Source organism: Lissotriton helveticus, chromosome 1_1 (genome assembly GCF_964261635.1).
Source record: "Lissotriton helveticus chromosome 1_1, aLisHel1.1, whole genome shotgun sequence".
In the NCBI taxonomy this organism is placed as follows: domain Eukaryota; kingdom Metazoa; phylum Chordata; class Amphibia; order Caudata; family Salamandridae; genus Lissotriton; species Lissotriton helveticus.
Genome location: NC_136057.1, coordinates 526,167,342 through 526,185,570, shown reverse-complemented (window position 1 = coordinate 526,185,570; position 18,229 = coordinate 526,167,342). Strand labels below are relative to the sequence as shown.

Here is an 18,229-nt window from a genome sequence, read left to right as displayed (position 1 = left end):
GGGAGCCCAATAAAGTTATCCGTAATAGATGTAATGATGAGTGGACATAATATAAGATCTAGCCAAGCGGATTTAATTACTATTTTAATAGTCTGTGCCAGGCTTACAATAGCCTGAGTTTGGATATCAAGTGGTTCTCCGTCAGCCTTAAATTGGTGGGGACTGGTTAAAGAGATACATGATATGGAACAAGCACTATCTAAAGGAAAGGGGTACTCGCTCAGCTGAAAAATTTTAGAAAATGTGGGGATCATTGTTTCAAGACTAAAGGAATACTATTGTATAATTGTGTTTGATATGTATTATGCTTTGTTATTGTGGTCATTATTTGTTTAGATTGTTTACAAAAGAGGATAATTTATACTTTATTTCTGGTATATACTCATGTTGGTAAATAAAAAAAAATAAAAAAAATACATGTGTATTTTGTGGCAGTTAGCTTGAAAATGCTTTTTTTACTAAGCTCTTCAAACTGCAGCTGACAATGGGCACTAATTGAAGTTAAACTGTTTGTGCTTTGTTTAGCTTTCATGAATACATTTTTTATAAAATATTGGACAGTGGTGGGGGCCAGTGGCAGGTGCAAATCTACTATTAGTGCAGCAGGTGCAGTGGTACTAGGGCCCAGATTCCTGAGAGGCCCATTGAACTCTGACAGAGCTTTATTTTACTATGCCTACAGCTGTCATAGGCCTAACGTTTTTGCTTGCATCATGGCCCACGGCTTACTTGCTAAACTACTGGCCAGTGGATTTATGCCATTCTGTAGATGCAGCATTTACAGCAAAACTGTGGATTTACTACATTTGCCACACAATTTGCCAAATAATTTGCTGATTTTGCTAAAGGTGTATCTAGTTCAAATGAATGGAAATAATACTGCATGAAAATGTACCACATAATGTGTGTTTTGTGCTGCATAATTTTGATTATCTACATTAATAGGTCTTCCATGCTGCATAGTCCTAATAGCCTAGACAATGATGAAGCACTGCAGCATGGCACCAAGACTTTAATTATAGTGATGAAACCTTATTTCAAGGGAACTTTGAACTATTAAGCATAAGTCCTGGTTCCATGTATATTATGGGTTTTTATAACATTGTATTTTGTGCACCAAAGCACATAAATATAGAGAGGATGCCATGTTACCTCAATGGTAATATGGTCCAATATTGCCGCCAAGGGAGTCTACCTTCACAATGCTATCTCGCGGCACCTTTACCACTTATGTATCCAGTCAGTCGGATGTAGGCATTTCACTAATTTATGCATTGTGATGTCAACATGTAAGGATTCTAGCGTCATAATAAACCCTCAAGCTGAAAGCCAAGTGGTATGTAAATGTCACCAGAACCCCAAGATGGCAATTTAGGATTTTTTTTTACATGTTACAAGTTATGTATTTTTTGTATTGCATGTTTATTTTGGAGCGGTTAACTTGGAAAAGTTATTTTCTTCAAAGAGCATGTCATAATGGGCAGTGATCAGAATTTAAGTTCTGTTTAAATTTAATGGATAAAATGTTGATCAAACAACGGTAAGGGTCAGTAGTGGCCACTCATATTGTGAAGTGGTGTGGCAGGGGGAGGAGGAACACAAACTAAAAAAACTGAATTATAAATAAAGATAATTGCGCTTACCTGCTCCAACGTCTGCTGCCTTGCTCCCGATGCTCGCTTCCTGTCCAGGAACTGCTGCACACTGCGCAGGATCCCAGCTCCCAATCCCAGTACTATTTCCAGCACATGAGCAGTGCTGGGATTGGTCTGTGTGCCTCAGACATAGACTGGGAGCCTGTATTGGTTTCTCCACCCACTTTACAACATAGCTCGGGTGGAGAAATGCTAAGTGCGCATAAACCGCCGTGCACTTGCCAGTGTCCACCACTCTCCCCTCATCCCTGGTGCTGCAGCGTTAGTGTGGGTGGTCACGCCCCTCTATCGGCTCGCAGTCGCAGCCTGCAGGATGAAAAATAAAATGATAATAACAATGTTTTATCATTTTATTTTTGTCCTTTGCCTCTGCTGGCTTGCAGCAGGGGGTGATGCTCCACCGCCATAACGGAGGAGCCTCCCCTGGAAAGGGTGAGAGGATATATGCTGTTCTTTGGTTGCTGTATTGACCCCATAATTATGGATTTGATGCCTTTGCATTCTAAGTTTCGTAATATGCAGATCTTTATTGGCTGAAAATAGTACTTTCATCGTATGTGCTTCATCCATTATATGGGACTTTATACCAATGTATTATATACAATCCAACCAGCAAAACATGTAATATGTTTGTGTGTATTGATTTTGGTAATTTAAACTCTTGTTCATTTCTTGCTCTTTATTTACCATAAAGATACGTGATAGTAGTCCTCATTCTCATTCTCTTGAACACTTGCTAATTCATTAATGTATTCCCTCCCTCACATGTCCTTTGATGACGTTGTCTTTGTACTGGTCGAAGATTGTTTTTTTAATTTTTTGGTGTGATTACTATGAGGTAAATGTATGATGCCTGTCATATTTTCTGTCACGAAAATAGATTGAAGTGAACAAAGGAAAAGAACTTCCCCATCACAAAGAGAGCGATTTCGAGTTTACCATTTATGGCGCCATAATGCACGAGGTCAGAGTCGCAAACTTGGGCTTTGGTCTTACCTTCACTCCAAGAAACAACGAGTTTACGCTCCAGCTCGATCCAAGGTTTTTTGCATCAAAAGCATATGGCCTTTGTGGTAAGTCAGATGTCCACTTTTTTTTTACTTATTCAGTAATGCTGTTAGTGTTCCTTCTCTTTTTTCTCTTTATGTAGTATTATCACGAAGAAAAAAAAGTAAGCATCGTATGTTTTTCTGAATCCTCTTGCTACTACACCATAAACCAATAAGCCTAAAACCCATGTTGATTTTTCTTGAATAATTACAGGAGGACATGTATATTTTGTTTGATGAGTGATTGGTTGTATTATCTCCCATGTGGGAGTTATTGGGTGTGATGCATGATGTTCTGATGTGCTCTGATTGTGGTTGTTAGTTTTATAAGGTTGAGGAAGGAGGAACAGTGTGCAAAATATGCAACATTTTGTCTACATACTCGAGCAACAAATCATTGCATGGTGAATGCTACCAGTGGCGTTGGTCCGATGCTTTGGTGTAGAGCGCTGGCACAGTTTGGGAGCCGTTGAGAGCAATACACTAGTGTTTGAGCTTGAATCTGGCCATGGTTGTTCACAGTGGCTTCCTCTGAGGTAGTTTGCTCTGTTCGAAGTATTGGTATGTGTAGCTTCTGCCCTTTCCCTCCCCAACCTCTGCAAATCCGGTTAGCTGCGTGATGGAGAAATCATCTACTTCAAAAAAATCCGTCTACCTGAGCAGACAGCCATTTTTTATTCCTTTTCATATTTCCTTTCTCCAAGAAGGACTGAGCATCTTCCCTTTATTTCTTCCCTTTAATTAAGACCCTAAAACCTGACGAACTGAAGCACGATTGTGTCTTTCTCCGTGCACCTCTTTACACTTTCTCATTAGATTCACTTGGGTTTCTGCTGATACCTTGAGTGGTGTGTAGACAATTTATTGTGCCTCTTCTGTGCTTAAGTACAAATATGACCATCTGAACCTTCTGTGTATCAAGAGCATTTCAAATTACATCAATATGTAAACCGTTTGATTACATATTTAAAAGAAGACACAACTTTCAGGGTCTTTTGCTGTGCACAAAGTCACTCAGACTCTTCAACAGGTTTGTAGTCAAAGGAACACACAGACAACTTCCTTCTTGAGCAGTTTCAGTCATTGTTCACAACAGGAAAAATGGTTCTGTGAAGAGATGGCAACAGAAACAGAGCTAGTGAGTAACAGCGCTCAACGGAGGTGCAGAAATATTTGAAAAATAGCTGTCTGCTGCGTCGCTAAAAATTAACGTTTTTAGCAACATAGTCAGAAATAGAACAAATGAAACAACTGATTTCACAGAGTAACTGTTTTCTCTAACAGGAAGAAACATGCTTGATTAAAGGTAGATTAATGCAATAATCACATCACTTACTGAACTATGAAGGTCTGGCAGTGTACACACATAGCAGGTAGAAAATGTCACACATTTAAAAGCCCATTTTTAGGGGATCTGATCCTATTATAGAACATAGGAACGCCATGCACCCCACAATGGATGCCAGTTTCTTCAAGATTCTAGTGTTCAGGTATCCTTGTTGTTCGCATTCACGTACGCAGGCTTTACTATACCAATAAGTAAAATGTAAGGTTGACGGACTCACCTCCTTTCTCGTAAATGTAAATCATGAGCATCAGTTTCGTAAATGTAGTCTACTCCATTTCCCTCCATTACTCTGCTGAAAAACGACAATATTCTATCTTGTGCGAACATCTATTGTGTCATTTTGACTTGCCAGATAGACCCTCCTAAAAGGTCACCTGTTAACTGGAATCCCCTCTCCTTTGGGCATTTCTAATTAGGTCCTGAGCTCACAATAGGATTGAGATAGTTGGGCAATAGTCCTTCTTTTGTTCAGTGAAAAACTCACCTTTCTTGGATATCTAAGGAGAAGTGTAAGGTTTCCCATGACAGTGAGGTGCAGCGGCATGTGTAGTACACTAAACCGACATAATATAATTTGATTCAAGCTAGTTTATATTCACAACCAAACTAAGTATTATTATCAACTATTTACTATGTTATTATCTGGACAATTAACTAGATGTAAAATGGAGTTTGGTACAGGAGCACACAGCTGGAGAGGGGTGGAAAGTGTATCAGCTGTGAGGTCTAGTCAAATCAGTGCTTGTAATCCACCCAGCATATGAGGCAGTTCAGAGCTCTTTGATTTTAAGCAGTTTGACTTTCTTTGTACTGCCCTGATTGTCTGAGAGCCCAGAGTTGGAAAGGTGCAACTATCACTGTAAGGTCCATTGACCCTTTCCTCCACAAGACCTTCACAACTGGACTTGTGGGAATACTGCCAAGCAAGAAGGGTACTAACTGGCTAGAGCAGAATGTTAATGTGTAATAAGAGTTCCAGGATTTCAGTTCTCCACTAAGCAGGAGTGTGATTGAAGCCTAGGTACTGGTAGGGTTGTGTGTACCCTCCAAGCCACACATTTTGCACCATAACTGATCACCTTAGCCATATGACTGCCACTACGTACTGGGCCTTTCTAGCAAAGGGGAGACTGGCGAAGCGCTCCCCAATACTGCTGCTCCAGCGGTTTCAGTAATGAATTACTACTTACAAGTACTGTGCAGGTCTTCTCATGTTATAGGGGGTGTTCCCCGTCGCTCTAACGGCTCGGCACAGGATATATGCTGAAGGACATAGTCCTGGTAGAGAGCACTGGAAAATATTTTTGTCTACACACTGCCTAAGCATCTAGCGGAATAGGTTACCACTACCCATCCATTCATGGAACAGACCAAGAGGCCCATAAACTCACAGTAACCAGGCCATGAACATCATACATCCCCTAAGTGTGACATTACCTAATTTTACACTCATACATAACTTTGGAGGCCCATCATGCACTTATAAAGTTTACCGCTGGTCCGCAAGACAAGCCACCCATCTTCAATGCTCTAAGCCGCTCATGGAAGGTCTGGCACACACAGTCCATATTGGTGGCCGTGCTCGATATGGGAAGTTTCATTCAAGCACTAATTATACTTATATATAAACAGTAGAACATTCACAAAGCAGTCCAAATGTCCAGGGGTCTATTTTGGTTTGGAAGGAATGTGACATAAGTTTCAGAACTGATATTACACCAGATGGCATGTACACAGCATGTCACCCTCGGGAAAGGTCCCATTCGCTAGCCAAGTCCCACCTGTTTCCTCACGAGCAGCAGAACAAGGGAAGAGTAAAACGAATTTAGGCAGCATTATCTTGAGAGGCTCCCAGGTTTCATCATGAAGTCCACAGGCAGGTATAGCTGTTTAGAAGTGATGAATAGTCACGTGATTTTTAAGAAAGGGTCATCAACGAGAAAGTATGTCCTACTACTGCTGTGTGCAAACATTTGCACACAGCTTGTAATCTGGCCCTTGGTATGTAAACACATAAGGACATATCTTTTTTTGCTGTGAGCTTTTATTTCAAAGTCATTTCTACTTCTTTATTAGAGAATAGTTACTTCAATCGTGTATGATATGCAAATGTAGATTATACTAAATTGTTTGAGGGACACAGATTGTGTAATGACTACATGTGCCCTAAAATACAAGTAATGTACATCTCTTGAATTAAGATGACTGTAATAGCTGTTATACTTGTTTTCTTTCCATTTCTTACCTTTCCAGGAGTATGTGATCAAGTGTCCTCCAATGACTTCATGCTAAATGATGGTTCAGTTACAAAAGACAGCAGCAGATTCATCGCAGCATGGACAAAGGAAGACCCCATGGGCAGAAAGTGTGAAACCGTGCAAGATGATGGATGCACTAAACCCATCAGTAGTAGTTGCAAAATACTTCTTTCACCAATTTTTGAGGACTGTCACAAAATAATTCCACCAAGTACCTACTTTGCACTTTGTGAGGAAACCAGCTGTCACGGGCAGGATGTGTGTGAAATCGTAGCTGCCTACAGCCACATTTGCAGAATAAATGGAATTTGCGTTGATTGGCGAACACCGCAGTTCTGTGGTAAGTCTTTCATATTGTTGAATAGAATATGTACATAGAATGGGTTTCATGAATTAAATATAAATGGTAATATTAATATTAATAATGCAAATAACAATACATATTATTATATAGTAATAATAGTTTCTTAGGAAAATCAGCATATATAGTGCACTAGCGCACATGTTCAATTTTCGAAAAAGTAATTTTTGATCATGTCATGTTCTTCAGAAAGTTCTGTGAAAATAATGGTGACACCATCCCTCGAGACATCCTATTGAGAGGCCTGCCAAAGCTGTGTTTGGGTGATGCTTTGTGGAGTTCATCTGTCCGAGCAAATAGAACCAACAACCAACACCATGCTCTGTCCTATAGTGAATCCTGCTTGAAAAAAGTTCACAACTCACAATAGATTCTCCACATGAGGCGTGTGTGTCACATGACAAGCGTCGAACCCCTGCCCATTTCTGTTGATTCCCATTGAAAATGGTGAAGGCAATAATTGCTAAACAGGTGAAATGTGGTGGGGTGGCTGTTAGTCGTATTACATGTATTGAAGCCTTCATCAGGGTTCGTATGTAATGCACTATATACTTGCCTAATCTAAACCAAAGCAGCATGTGCAGACGCCAGCATCATGTAAGCAGATTCTCATGCACCACATGGTACTCTCAAGTTGTCTCTCTTTGCATTTGAAAAATAAGTACAAAGGCTTCTGCATTTTCATGTTGAATCTCAGGAAAACTGAGGGCCATATTATCAAGAAAGGGCAATACATTATCGCCGCTTTTATCAGCAGGAAACTGCCGCTAAAGCGGCGATAATGGGCTTGATAATATGCCCTTGTGAATTCCAATCTGGTGTTAAACTGGGCTTCTATGGGAATTCACAAGGGCATATTATCAAGCCCATTATCGCCGGTTTAGCGGCAGTTACCTGCCGATAAAAGCGTCGATAATGTATCGCCCTTTCTTGTTAATATGGCCCGAGTTAGTGCAAACTGATCTGAAACACATTCCAACTTTCAGGTTATATTCTGTTTTGTAGAAGCTACATGACTGAGGTCATGCATCAAGCCAGTAATGTTTGTTATAGATCAATAGGTTAGTTGAGAAGGTTTGAAATACAGTGATGTATGCTTCAGTGTAACAGAGTTCCTTTTGGCAGCGTAATGAAGCAAGCAGAGGAATCCCTTTAAACACCCCTCGGGTTATCGTGAGTGGCTGTTGGAGCACTTAAATGGAAGAAAACAATGTAGCAGCATGAGGAAACACTGCACACCACGCCTCTCATTTACTGTTCCAGTCAGAGTTTCCAAATTGCAACATCCAAAGAAGAATGCCAACCATCTCTCTCAAACCACCCTCAGTTCAAAAATACAACTCCTAGTGGACATGTGCCAATATATCCAGGCAACTCCCGTTTCTCGGTTTCTTTCAAAGCATTACCCTCCTTTAGGCATTCTAACATTCAGAAATAGCACTATCTAGAGTTATGATATAAAACAGAATTCTCATGCAAGAGCAAGCTTTATAAACAGCAGTTCAAGTGGACTAATAGAAGCCTGAAATGTGCCAGCCCAATATTCCTTAACAACCTACCTATACATATTACCTGTTACACCAGGTGTGGCTGTCAGACAATCTTCATTTTTTCAAATACCTTTTTGTTTATTTGTTGATTTAGGATCTGTGCAATTTTCTACTGGGTTTCGTACAAAGAAAAACGAAAATAATAGCTTTCCTCTCTGTTAGCCTGAAACTAGACAGCAGTCTGTTCATCAGCGACACAACACATGGAGTATTAAGTAGAAGCTTACAGATGTAACAGTTCACATCAGCTTTCCCACTATCTCCATACTACAATGCAAGTAAGGCAGCAAATAAATAAGCTACCTGGATATTGGTATGATCTGTGCCTACAGACCTGTACTTGTAGCACTCAGTGACTCTACTGATAATTAGGAAGAGATATTATTTTCATGGAAAATGACCTTGAGTAGGTTAGATAATGTTAGATCTGGGGGATTCTAGTTAGCAATGGTATTCACCTTTGTCCATCTAAGTCAGGATAAGGGGATTACACTCCTTAATAACCCCTGCTCACCCCCTTGGCAGCTTTGCACGAGCAGCCAGGCTTATATCAGAGGCAGTGTGTTAAGCATTTGTTAATATACACAGTAATACAGTGAAAACACTAAAGATGGACACAACACAGGTTTTATAAAAATAAGTATTCCTTATATAGACTTAAACACAAGACCACAAACGACAAAAATCTGCAATACTACACTTAAGATTGTTTTAAAGATAATCAAAGTTACTTAGTTCAAGTTGATGATAGATGCGACAAAGTTCTCAACAAAGTACCTGGATGCGTAACGCAAAGTAAACAAAAGGCTCACAAAAGGGGAGATGCGTCAGTTCCATCATCCGGGGGAGATGATGCGTCGTGCCACAATGCTTGTGCAGAGTAGGGGATGCGTCGTTATCCTTACTGGTGCGTAGGTGATGCGTAGATTCTCGGCCTGCGAGCCCGTTGCGGTGCGCAAGATGGCACCTTGATGCGATGATCCGGTTGCGATGCGAGAAGATGGCGCCCTTGATGAGGGGATGTGATGACGATGCGTAGAAGCCCTGGCAGCCTTGCGACGACTCTGTACTTTGGAGCCGCGACAGGCCCTGCAACACACTTCTCCGGTGATGCGATGGCGACTCTCTCAATGGGGTCACGCTTCTCCGGTGATGCGACAGCAGGCAGCTTCGATGAACACACGCTTCCAGGGAGATGCGGCAAAGGCTCGCTTCTCCAGCGATGCGGCGATTTCAGCTACGGCGGCGACACGCTTTCTCTCGATGTGTCGAGCTTCCAGCTCCCGGCGACACGCAAATGTCTGGAGTTGAAAATTCCCAGCAAGGAAATTCAGAGGGGAGCTGGAGATGAAGTCTTTCGTCCCCTAAGACTTCAGCAGGAGGCAAGCACAGTTCAAGCCCTTGGAGAATATTCTGAAGCTGATGAAAGTCCTTAAAAAGTTCCTTCTCCTTTCTTTGGCAATGAAGCAACCACTGCAGGCCAACCCAGCAAACATCACACTGACAAAGGGGCAGTCAAACTCCTGCAGCTTCCTTGGTTCTTCTCCTTGGCAAAAGGTTTCTTGTTCCAGGATTGATCTCATTTCTTTGGATCATCGTCCCAATATTTATACCCCAAAATCATTTGTTCTCTGAAGGCAGAGAGGCCTCTGCCTAGTCCAAACCAGTTCCTGAGCACTCTGTTTACATGACTCTCTTTTTGCTTTGACTGTGCAGGGCAGAGACATCAGCCACCCCACAGGAGGTGGAGCCTCCACAGGGGAAGGAGGATACAGCTCTGGAACACTTTGTTGACATGATTCCTCCTCTCCTTTCACAGTGCAGGACAGAGACATCAGACAAGTCACAGAAGGTGGAGCCAGGATTGTAGAGGGAAGGCCCAGCCCTATTCAGGTCCCAGGTGCAACTCCTCCCTCCCAACTAGATGCAGATCTCTCTATTCACCACTGGGCTGCCCCAGCCTGTCTCCTGGAATCCCCTAGCCCTGTCACGCACAAACCTAGACAAGGAATACACAACCTAGCAGAGGCAGGCCTGGACAGTTAGGATAGAAAATATCTACTTTCTAAAAGTGGTATTTTCAAACACAGAATATTAAAACCAACTTTACTAAAATATGTATTCTATTATTCTGTGTTCAGGCATACTAAATTTGAATTTCTACCATATTCCCAGAGTCAGTTAGGATTATAAGAATGTAATAATCTAACTGCCAATTCTACCCTATGGAGAACAGGTAGCCTTCAACAGTGAAAAACGAAAATGGCTGCGTGCCCCCTTCCCCATTGGAAATGTTGTCAGGCCCCAGGAAATGGGGCCTCTAAGGCTAATATTTGCCCGGAGAGGGAGGCCACGTGGCCCCCTCTCCAAATATTAATTATATATGCCCCGGGAAATGGGGAACACAGGGCAATATTGGCCGGGGGGCTGCATGCCCCTCCTCCCCCTTATAAATATGGCCGGGTTCTGTGATATGGGGTGTCTATGGCCAGAAATTGGCCTGAGGAGGGAGGTTGCATGCCCAACTTCCCATTTACAATAAGCAGGACCCCTGGGATTGAGGTCCCTGGGTCTGTAACACAGCCTGGGGAAGGAGGCCATGTATCCCCGCCCCTAAAATAATGTGGCAGGCCCCAGCAGGGGGGGCCAAATTGCCCCGGGAGGAAAACTGTGTGCCCCACTCACAGTTTTTTTAAAATTATTTCTCAAAAGTTTTTTGTTGGAAAATGTTATCAAAATTCAGGCATGGCAACATGATACTACTACAATTGAATGATTTTGGTAGCATATAACACCTTATGCTCTTTACACGGATAAACCAAAATACCATGTACAAAAGAACTTTTCAAAGTCATACATTCTTTTTTGACATGAATGATATTAGTATAAGCAAAGCGGCGTCAGGCGTCAACGTTTCGGTCCTTCTTCGGTTAATTAATTCCATAGGACCAACCTCAGGACCAGTTGCACAAAATATATCACTAACCACCAGCCGTTGGATGTGAGGCCTAAATGGGCAAATTTCTTCACAGAATAAAATACTCGACTCAATCCTGCATATTAATCGGGAGAATATAGTTCCGAATGAAACACTCAATGTTTCCTTAATCACTTAAATGCGGGAGCACTCGCGTTATACTTCCTCACACCTCGATAGTCCCTAACTTTTTTAAAGTGGATGAATTTGATGTTCCATTAGTGCACTTTGCTCACACAAAGGTGGGGAACGCTATGAACAACTTGCTCTCTGACTTGGATCTTGTAATAGCCAACAGTACAAGCTCAGATCAAAATTCCCTCCATTCGACTTATGTGGGCAGGGGACACCAAACGACAGTTGATTACATCTTCCTGTCACCTGGATTGCAACATATAGCTAGAGCCTTTCAGGTCATCGCCAACTCACTTAGTGACCATTTCGCTCTGAAGATGGACCTCCACCTAACTGATTACAAGCCCCAAAATACAGCAATAGCAAAAACACTTGCCCAGAATAATCTAGACCTAGGCAAACACAATGGCTATACATTAAAATGGGGAAAAATGAATGCAAACAAAATCACAAAAAAACTGGTTGACGTGGCATATCCCAATATAATTAAATGCCTGGATCTATCGGTAAATCACGAAGAAGTCCTAAACAACTTCAGACAAATATTAGAGAAAATCAAGGGACTTCTCACTGCAAAACCGACACTCAAGAACCCAACCAAAAAAGGATGGTTCAACCATAGCTGCACCGTAGCCCTCCCCAAACTAAAACTAGCTCTACATAATAAACCCAGAGACGCGGGGCAGATCCAACTCCTTAGGTGTCAATATGGAAGGGAACGTAAGTTAAGAATTCAAGAACTGAAACAGAAACTCTGGGAAGACCTGCATATGAGCGCTGTCTCTAAAAACAGTGAGGCCTTTTGGCGAATCGTTAGATCTCCCTATCTCACTGATAATAATAGCCCAAAGATTGAAGTGGCTATAGACGAAGAAACATGGGTGGCCCACTTCACCAAAATCTTTAAAAACAATTCAACTGTAGCCGGGCCAGTTAACATACTTCCAACAGTAGAATATCCAATCCCGCTGCATTTTGACATTCCCGACTTATTGGTGGCTCTAGAAACAAGTAGGAATGGGAAAGCTCCAGGCCCAGATGGGGTCCCAGTGGACCTCTTTAAACACAACTTGGATCTCTGGGCCCCTATTCTTACTAGAGTGTGTACAGCAGCTGTAAATGTGGGACTGCTAAATTCCTGGACCAAGTCCATCATGGTCCCCATTTTTAAAAAAGGGGACCGCCAGGATGTGAAATGCTACCGCCCCATCTCATTGCTGGACTCTCTGGGCAAGGTTGTCGGGAGAGTAATACTTGAGCGACTTCAGCAATGGGCAGAGGAGGGAGGCATTATTTCTGATCTCCAGTTCAGTTTTCGAGAGGGGCTCGGAACGGTAGAGCAGGCCCTTAATCTCAGTCTGATTTTGGGTAAATATATACAGGCAAAGAAGGACATGGTTTATATGGTCTATGTAGACCTGTCCGCAGCTTTTGATTGCGTCTCGCACGCAAAGCTATGGACGGTCTTAAGGCAAATGGGAGTGGATTCCCCCCTTTTAGACTTTTTGAGGGAACTTTACTCTAGAGCTTCGGCAAGAGTGCGCTTTGGCCTGAATGGAGAGCTGACGGCATCTTTTGGAGGAGAGCGTGGAGTCAGGCAGGGGTGCGTCCTGGCCCCCTTTCTCTTCTCATTGTACACCAACGGTTTGGAGCCGGAGATGTTGAGGGGGGCCCAGGATCTCCCACGAGTAAAACAGCGCCTGATTCCCGCCCTGCTCTACTCAGACGATGCCGTCATTCTCGCGCGCACTCCGCGAGAACTACAGAATTCTCTGAATAGATACACGGCTTTTATGAGCGGTCTGGACTTACAAGTGAACGTTAAAAAAACGTTCGTCATGATAACAGGCGCTAAGAAAAAATGAGTAAAAGACATCTATCTCGATAACCAAAAACTCGAGGTAACTGCCCAGTACCCATACCTTGGAATCATGATAGACAAAAGGCTGTCGTGGAGGCCAGCAGTAGAGGCAAGATGCCATCTGTTCAGAAGATCCATAGCGACTCTGATGAGCTTTTCTCAGAGACTGGGGAGGAGGGCACCACCTGAGTTACTGAAAATCTACAGTGCCAAGTGCCAGCCTATTGCCTTGTATGGAGCGGGCATCTGGGGACACACAGATACTAGTGCCCTCCAGGTAGCAGAAAACACTTTCCTAAGATTTCTTTTAGCCACCCCGAGAGGCACCTCAATTTATGCTTCTCATTTGGAACTAGGAATTCCCTACCTAGAGGATTTGCTCAAGATCCAACCATTGATGCTGTGGTGGCGCGTTTGGACCTCGGTCAAAAACGCGCTGACACAGTCGATCGTAGCTGATACGATGGCTCTTGATCAATCCTCAAAAGTAAAGTGGCTTTGCTACATTAGAAATTTCCTTAAAGACCTCGGTCTCAAGAAATATTATTTCCAACCTGAGACCATTGTTGACCGTCCTAAGAGAGCCCTAAACCAACTAGCTCTCAGTCATTTAGAGACACTGAGATTGACTTCTGAGTCGTTAAAACCTTCGGTTCTCCATGCGAACCTGGTTCAGACAACACATTGTATCCAGCCGTACCTAACACTTCAGTTCACTACATATGAGAGAATGTTAATGACAAGATTCAGATTGGATATTTTTTTTAGACTGGTAGCATTCCCCGCGAGTAACAGCTGGGACCCAATCCTCCCCCTATGTGCCTGTGATGGGGAATCTAACCAGTCCAACATACATGTTATTATGTTTTGTAAATTCCATCATCCCCATAGGAAAACTTGGCTACTACCATTACTGAGGCGTTGGGGACTTAGACAATGTCGTCCTGCAATGCTTCGTCTCCAAATGCTGGAATCTGAATTCGTTTGTTATATTGTTCTTAACTTTTTGAAATGCATTACGAAGCACAGGAAAAACCTGTAAAAAGCACCCTGGACTTAGTTTTAGTTCAATTAACTGAAATGATTTGATATTCTTTTTTTAAATCTACAAAATTGTCTATGTATGAATTTCTTTGGAACTTACTTTTGTAATTTGTATTTCTGTGTAAATATTCAAATTGTATTTTTAAATGTTCCTTTTATGGTTTTCCTTTGTGAAAAGCCGAATAAAGAAATTTATATATATACTAAGCTTGGTAGGCAATGGTCCAGGCTCCTGAAACAGTCGCGCCTGTCAACCCTGCTGGCAGAGGGTTTCACCTTAGGAGGCAGTGTGGAGGAGAGCTATGAGATCCTCAGCCAGCAAATCTTAGTTTCACTGGATGTGCTGGCCCCCCTGCGGAAAACCAGGGTCAGGGCTAAAACTGCCATGCCTTGGTTTTCAAAAGATCTTCTTCAGATGAAACTTCAGTGTAAGCGGGCGGAGCGTGCCTGGAGGAAACAGTACCTTGAGTCAGATAAAGTCCTCTTTAAACAGGCACTGACGGACTATAAAGCGCAGATTAAGTGTGCCAAAGCCAGGTTTCTCGAGGAGACACTACTACAAGCAGTGAATAAATCTCAGACCTTATTGAAGATCATTAAGGATCTCTCTCGTCCTGCCTGTGCTACCAATGACATTTCGGCCTCTCAAGCTTTATGCGACTCTCTGGCGAAGGCCTTTGAAGACAAATTGACACTATTTTGAGCAACCTTGGCACTACGGTCATCCCAGGTATCCAGTCTACGCCTGATCTTGCACTAGTAACCATCTCAGGGTCCTCGGAGGTGGATGGAAGGCAGGTACGGCTGAACAGTTTTCCCCTTCCTTCCTTTGAGGATTTCTGTCTGCTGGCCAACACTGTATCTTCAGGCTCTCCCCTGGACCCGCTACCACATACATTTTGGAAAGTGTTCCAAGAGGAGCTTTTTCCCCCCCTCCATGTCATCTGCTGCCAGTCCCTCAGTACTGCCCGAGTTCCGGATTGCTGGAAACTGGCCGTGGTCTCTCCGTTGTTGAAGAAGGAAACGCTGGATCCCACCTGTTCAGCGAACTACAGGCCCATCTCGTTGTTTCCTTTTCCCATCAAGATCTTGGAGAAGCTGGCCACCAAACATCTGTCCAGTTTCATGGAGACTAACACCTGTCTGGATGTGGCCCAGTTTGGCTTCAGGCCAGCCCATGGCACTGAGTCCGCATTGGTGACCGTTTTGGACGATCTTCGTTCGCGAGTCGATCTCGGTCGGGCAGCCTTTTTAGTGCTGCTCGATATGTCGGCCGCGTTCGACACGGTCAGCCATGCCATTCTGGTCAGGAGACTGGAGGACATTGGGGTGTCTGGCCTTGCTCTGGACTGGCTGGTCTCCTATCTTGGTAATAGACACCAGGTGGTAGCCTTGCCGCCCTACAGATCTGACATCAAAAAAGTGGGGCAGGGCGTACCCCAAGGGTCGGCCATTAGCCCTATTTTATTCAATCTTTACCTCCGTCCCCTGGTTAGATTGATTAAGTCCTTTGGTATTGCAGTCATCAACTACGCCGATGACACGCAACTTATCTTCTCCTTTGAAGGTAAGGACGCGGTGTCTCAGGAGACCTTCCATCGCTGTATGACAGCCACCGTGGATTGGTTGAGTCAAAACTCCCTGCAATTTAACAGCTCTAAAACAGAGGTACTGCACTCTTCGCTAGATCGTACCCCTCGGCCGTTGGACTTTTGGCCTACTTCTTCCCAGGGTGCAGTCTTGGCGGCAGACTCTGTTCGGAACCTGGGTGTGATGTTTGGATCTGACTTACAGTTAGACACGTTTGTAAATAAAACAGTGGCTACCTGCATGATGTTGCTCCGCACACTACGGAAGATCCTTCCCCTGCTCCCAGTCCATGCCCGACCAGAGGTAGTGCGTGGCATCATCTTAAGCAGACTCGACTACTGCAACGCACTACTTCTGGGTACGCCAGCCACCCTGGTGGGTAAACTGCAGCGAGTACAGAACATGGCTGCCAAGCTGGCTCTTTCTCGTTGGTGCTCTGATTTATCTTCCTTGGCGCTTATGGACCTTCATTGGTTGCCAATCTCCCAACGCATTGATTTCAAGGCACTATGTTTAGTGTTTACGGCCCTTCATGGGCAGGGTCCGTCTCCTCTGCAGGAGCTGTTTTCTTGGTATACGCCTGCCAGATCTCTTCGCTCCTCGTCAGCCTGCCTGGTGGTAGTCCCTAAGATCTTGAGGACCCGGATGGGCGGACGCTCTTTTAGATTTACCGCAGCTAAATTGTGGAACTCCCTACCTCTGTCTTTGAGAAGCCTGGGGGACCTTCCTTCCTTTAAAAAAGGATTAAAAACTATCTCTTTCCTAGGATAGTGTAAGTATTGCAGCAGTGTAACATCGCGTATGGTCTGCTAAGAGTCAGAGCGCCAGGATACCCTTTGGGGGATAGTTTGCGCTTTATAAGTATGCGATACATACATACATACTCTTCAAGTGCTTGTTGACTTGCCCCCTGTTTTTGAAGTCTCCAGGCCATCAAAGAATTTGCTTTCCCCCTCAGTGCCATGGGACTCTGCCATCCTGAGTCAGGCAGCTAAATTAGCAAACTGTGTTTGATCGCCCGTTTCTGCTGTGGTCTAATGAGCACTGGGCCAGCAGAGAGATTGGGTGCCTTTATGCTCTGTTTAAAGCCTGTGCATGTCCTGCTTCAATCAACAATCATGAGTCCACAGCCCCCTGATACCCGAGCTGGCCGAACCTGATCTCCCTTTATGCTGTGGTCCATTGAGCACTTGGTTGGGAGAGAGAGATCAGGTGCCTTTTTGCTCTACTTGTAGCCTGTGTGCCTTGCTTCAGAGGTCGACGACCCAGCACGAGGGAAGCCACCATGCCATTGCCAAGCAACGCCATTTCCTGGTTCCTCTGACGCTGACGCAACGCTGAAATTACATCAGACTCAGCGACTGCCACTTCGAGAATCCCAACGTCAGTGGCCCACCTTGCTCATTTCAAAGCGCCCAGAGCAGGTACTGTGTTTCATCTGACCCAGGAGGTCCCTGCAGCTCCCCACTCTCACTCCTAAAGGCAGATGGGACTGCCCATCTGACCCAGGAGGTCCCTGCAGCTCCCCACTCTCCCTCCTATAGGCAGATGGGACTGCCTTAGCAGTCAAGGGCTTGACACTTGGTTACCCCGTTGGGGATTTTTTTTTACAACACAGCTACAGCCGGATTCTAAGCGAGCCTCTGCCTTGAGATTGAGGCAGTACAAACCGGTCGGGTTTACCGCAGATAACCTATTGAATATGAGTGCTCTATTGATACTCGAGAACTATTGAGCACAGTGATTTCTTATACTCTTTTACCGTGCATATCTTGAAATGTATATAGTTTCTATTTATTGTTTTGGTCTGCTTTTGTTTATAAAACTGAAAACTATTTTTATAAACCTGTGGGGGGTCTTTTTATGGTTAATTCATTGTGTTAGCATGTGTGTGTGTTGCACAAATACTTTACACATTGCCTCTTTTGATAAGTCATCCTGCTCTGGAACAAGCTACCACAGGGTGAGCACATATTATCTTAATTGTGTATCTAGCTTACTCTGACTAGACTGGTGAGGTCTGGCTGGTTTACTGCATACCTTAGCCAACTGGAAATCTCATTTCTAACATTGGTGATCAACACTGAGGATAGGACTTGTGTTTGTGCAATAGCAAATAGTAACTCATTGTTCACTATACTGAGACCATTTCATTTTTTTTGTCAATTTTCCCTGTTTGTCTTAGTGATTTTTCCTGCTATACCAGGTCCCAAACTGGAGAGGTAGTGCCTGCACCTGCAACAAGTGATTTTGAGCTGGCTAAAATAGAGTCCAAGAATGGGACCAAATTTCAGGGTTCCTGTAATGGGTTTCAAATTTCTAGCTAGAGACTCAGCAGGAAGGGCGAGTTCCAGGAAGCTCTGAGAGCCTGTGCGGAGGTCCAGGTGGCAGAATCTGACAA

The 18,229-nt window shown here is 43.7% G+C and overlaps 1 protein-coding gene across 1 annotated transcript in view; it reads left to right on the top strand.

The window, feature by feature from the left end:
• Positions 1-18,229, top strand: part of VWF (von Willebrand factor) — a 1,169,185-nt gene that overhangs the window by 725,773 nt on the left and 425,183 nt on the right. Inside the window, exons 36-37 of the mRNA XM_078673989.1 lie at positions 2,536-2,728; positions 6,306-6,650. Of these exons, the coding sequence (XP_078530115.1) occupies positions 2,536-2,728; positions 6,306-6,650 (538 nt within the window). The remainder of the gene's footprint in view (positions 1-2,535; positions 2,729-6,305; positions 6,651-18,229) is intronic.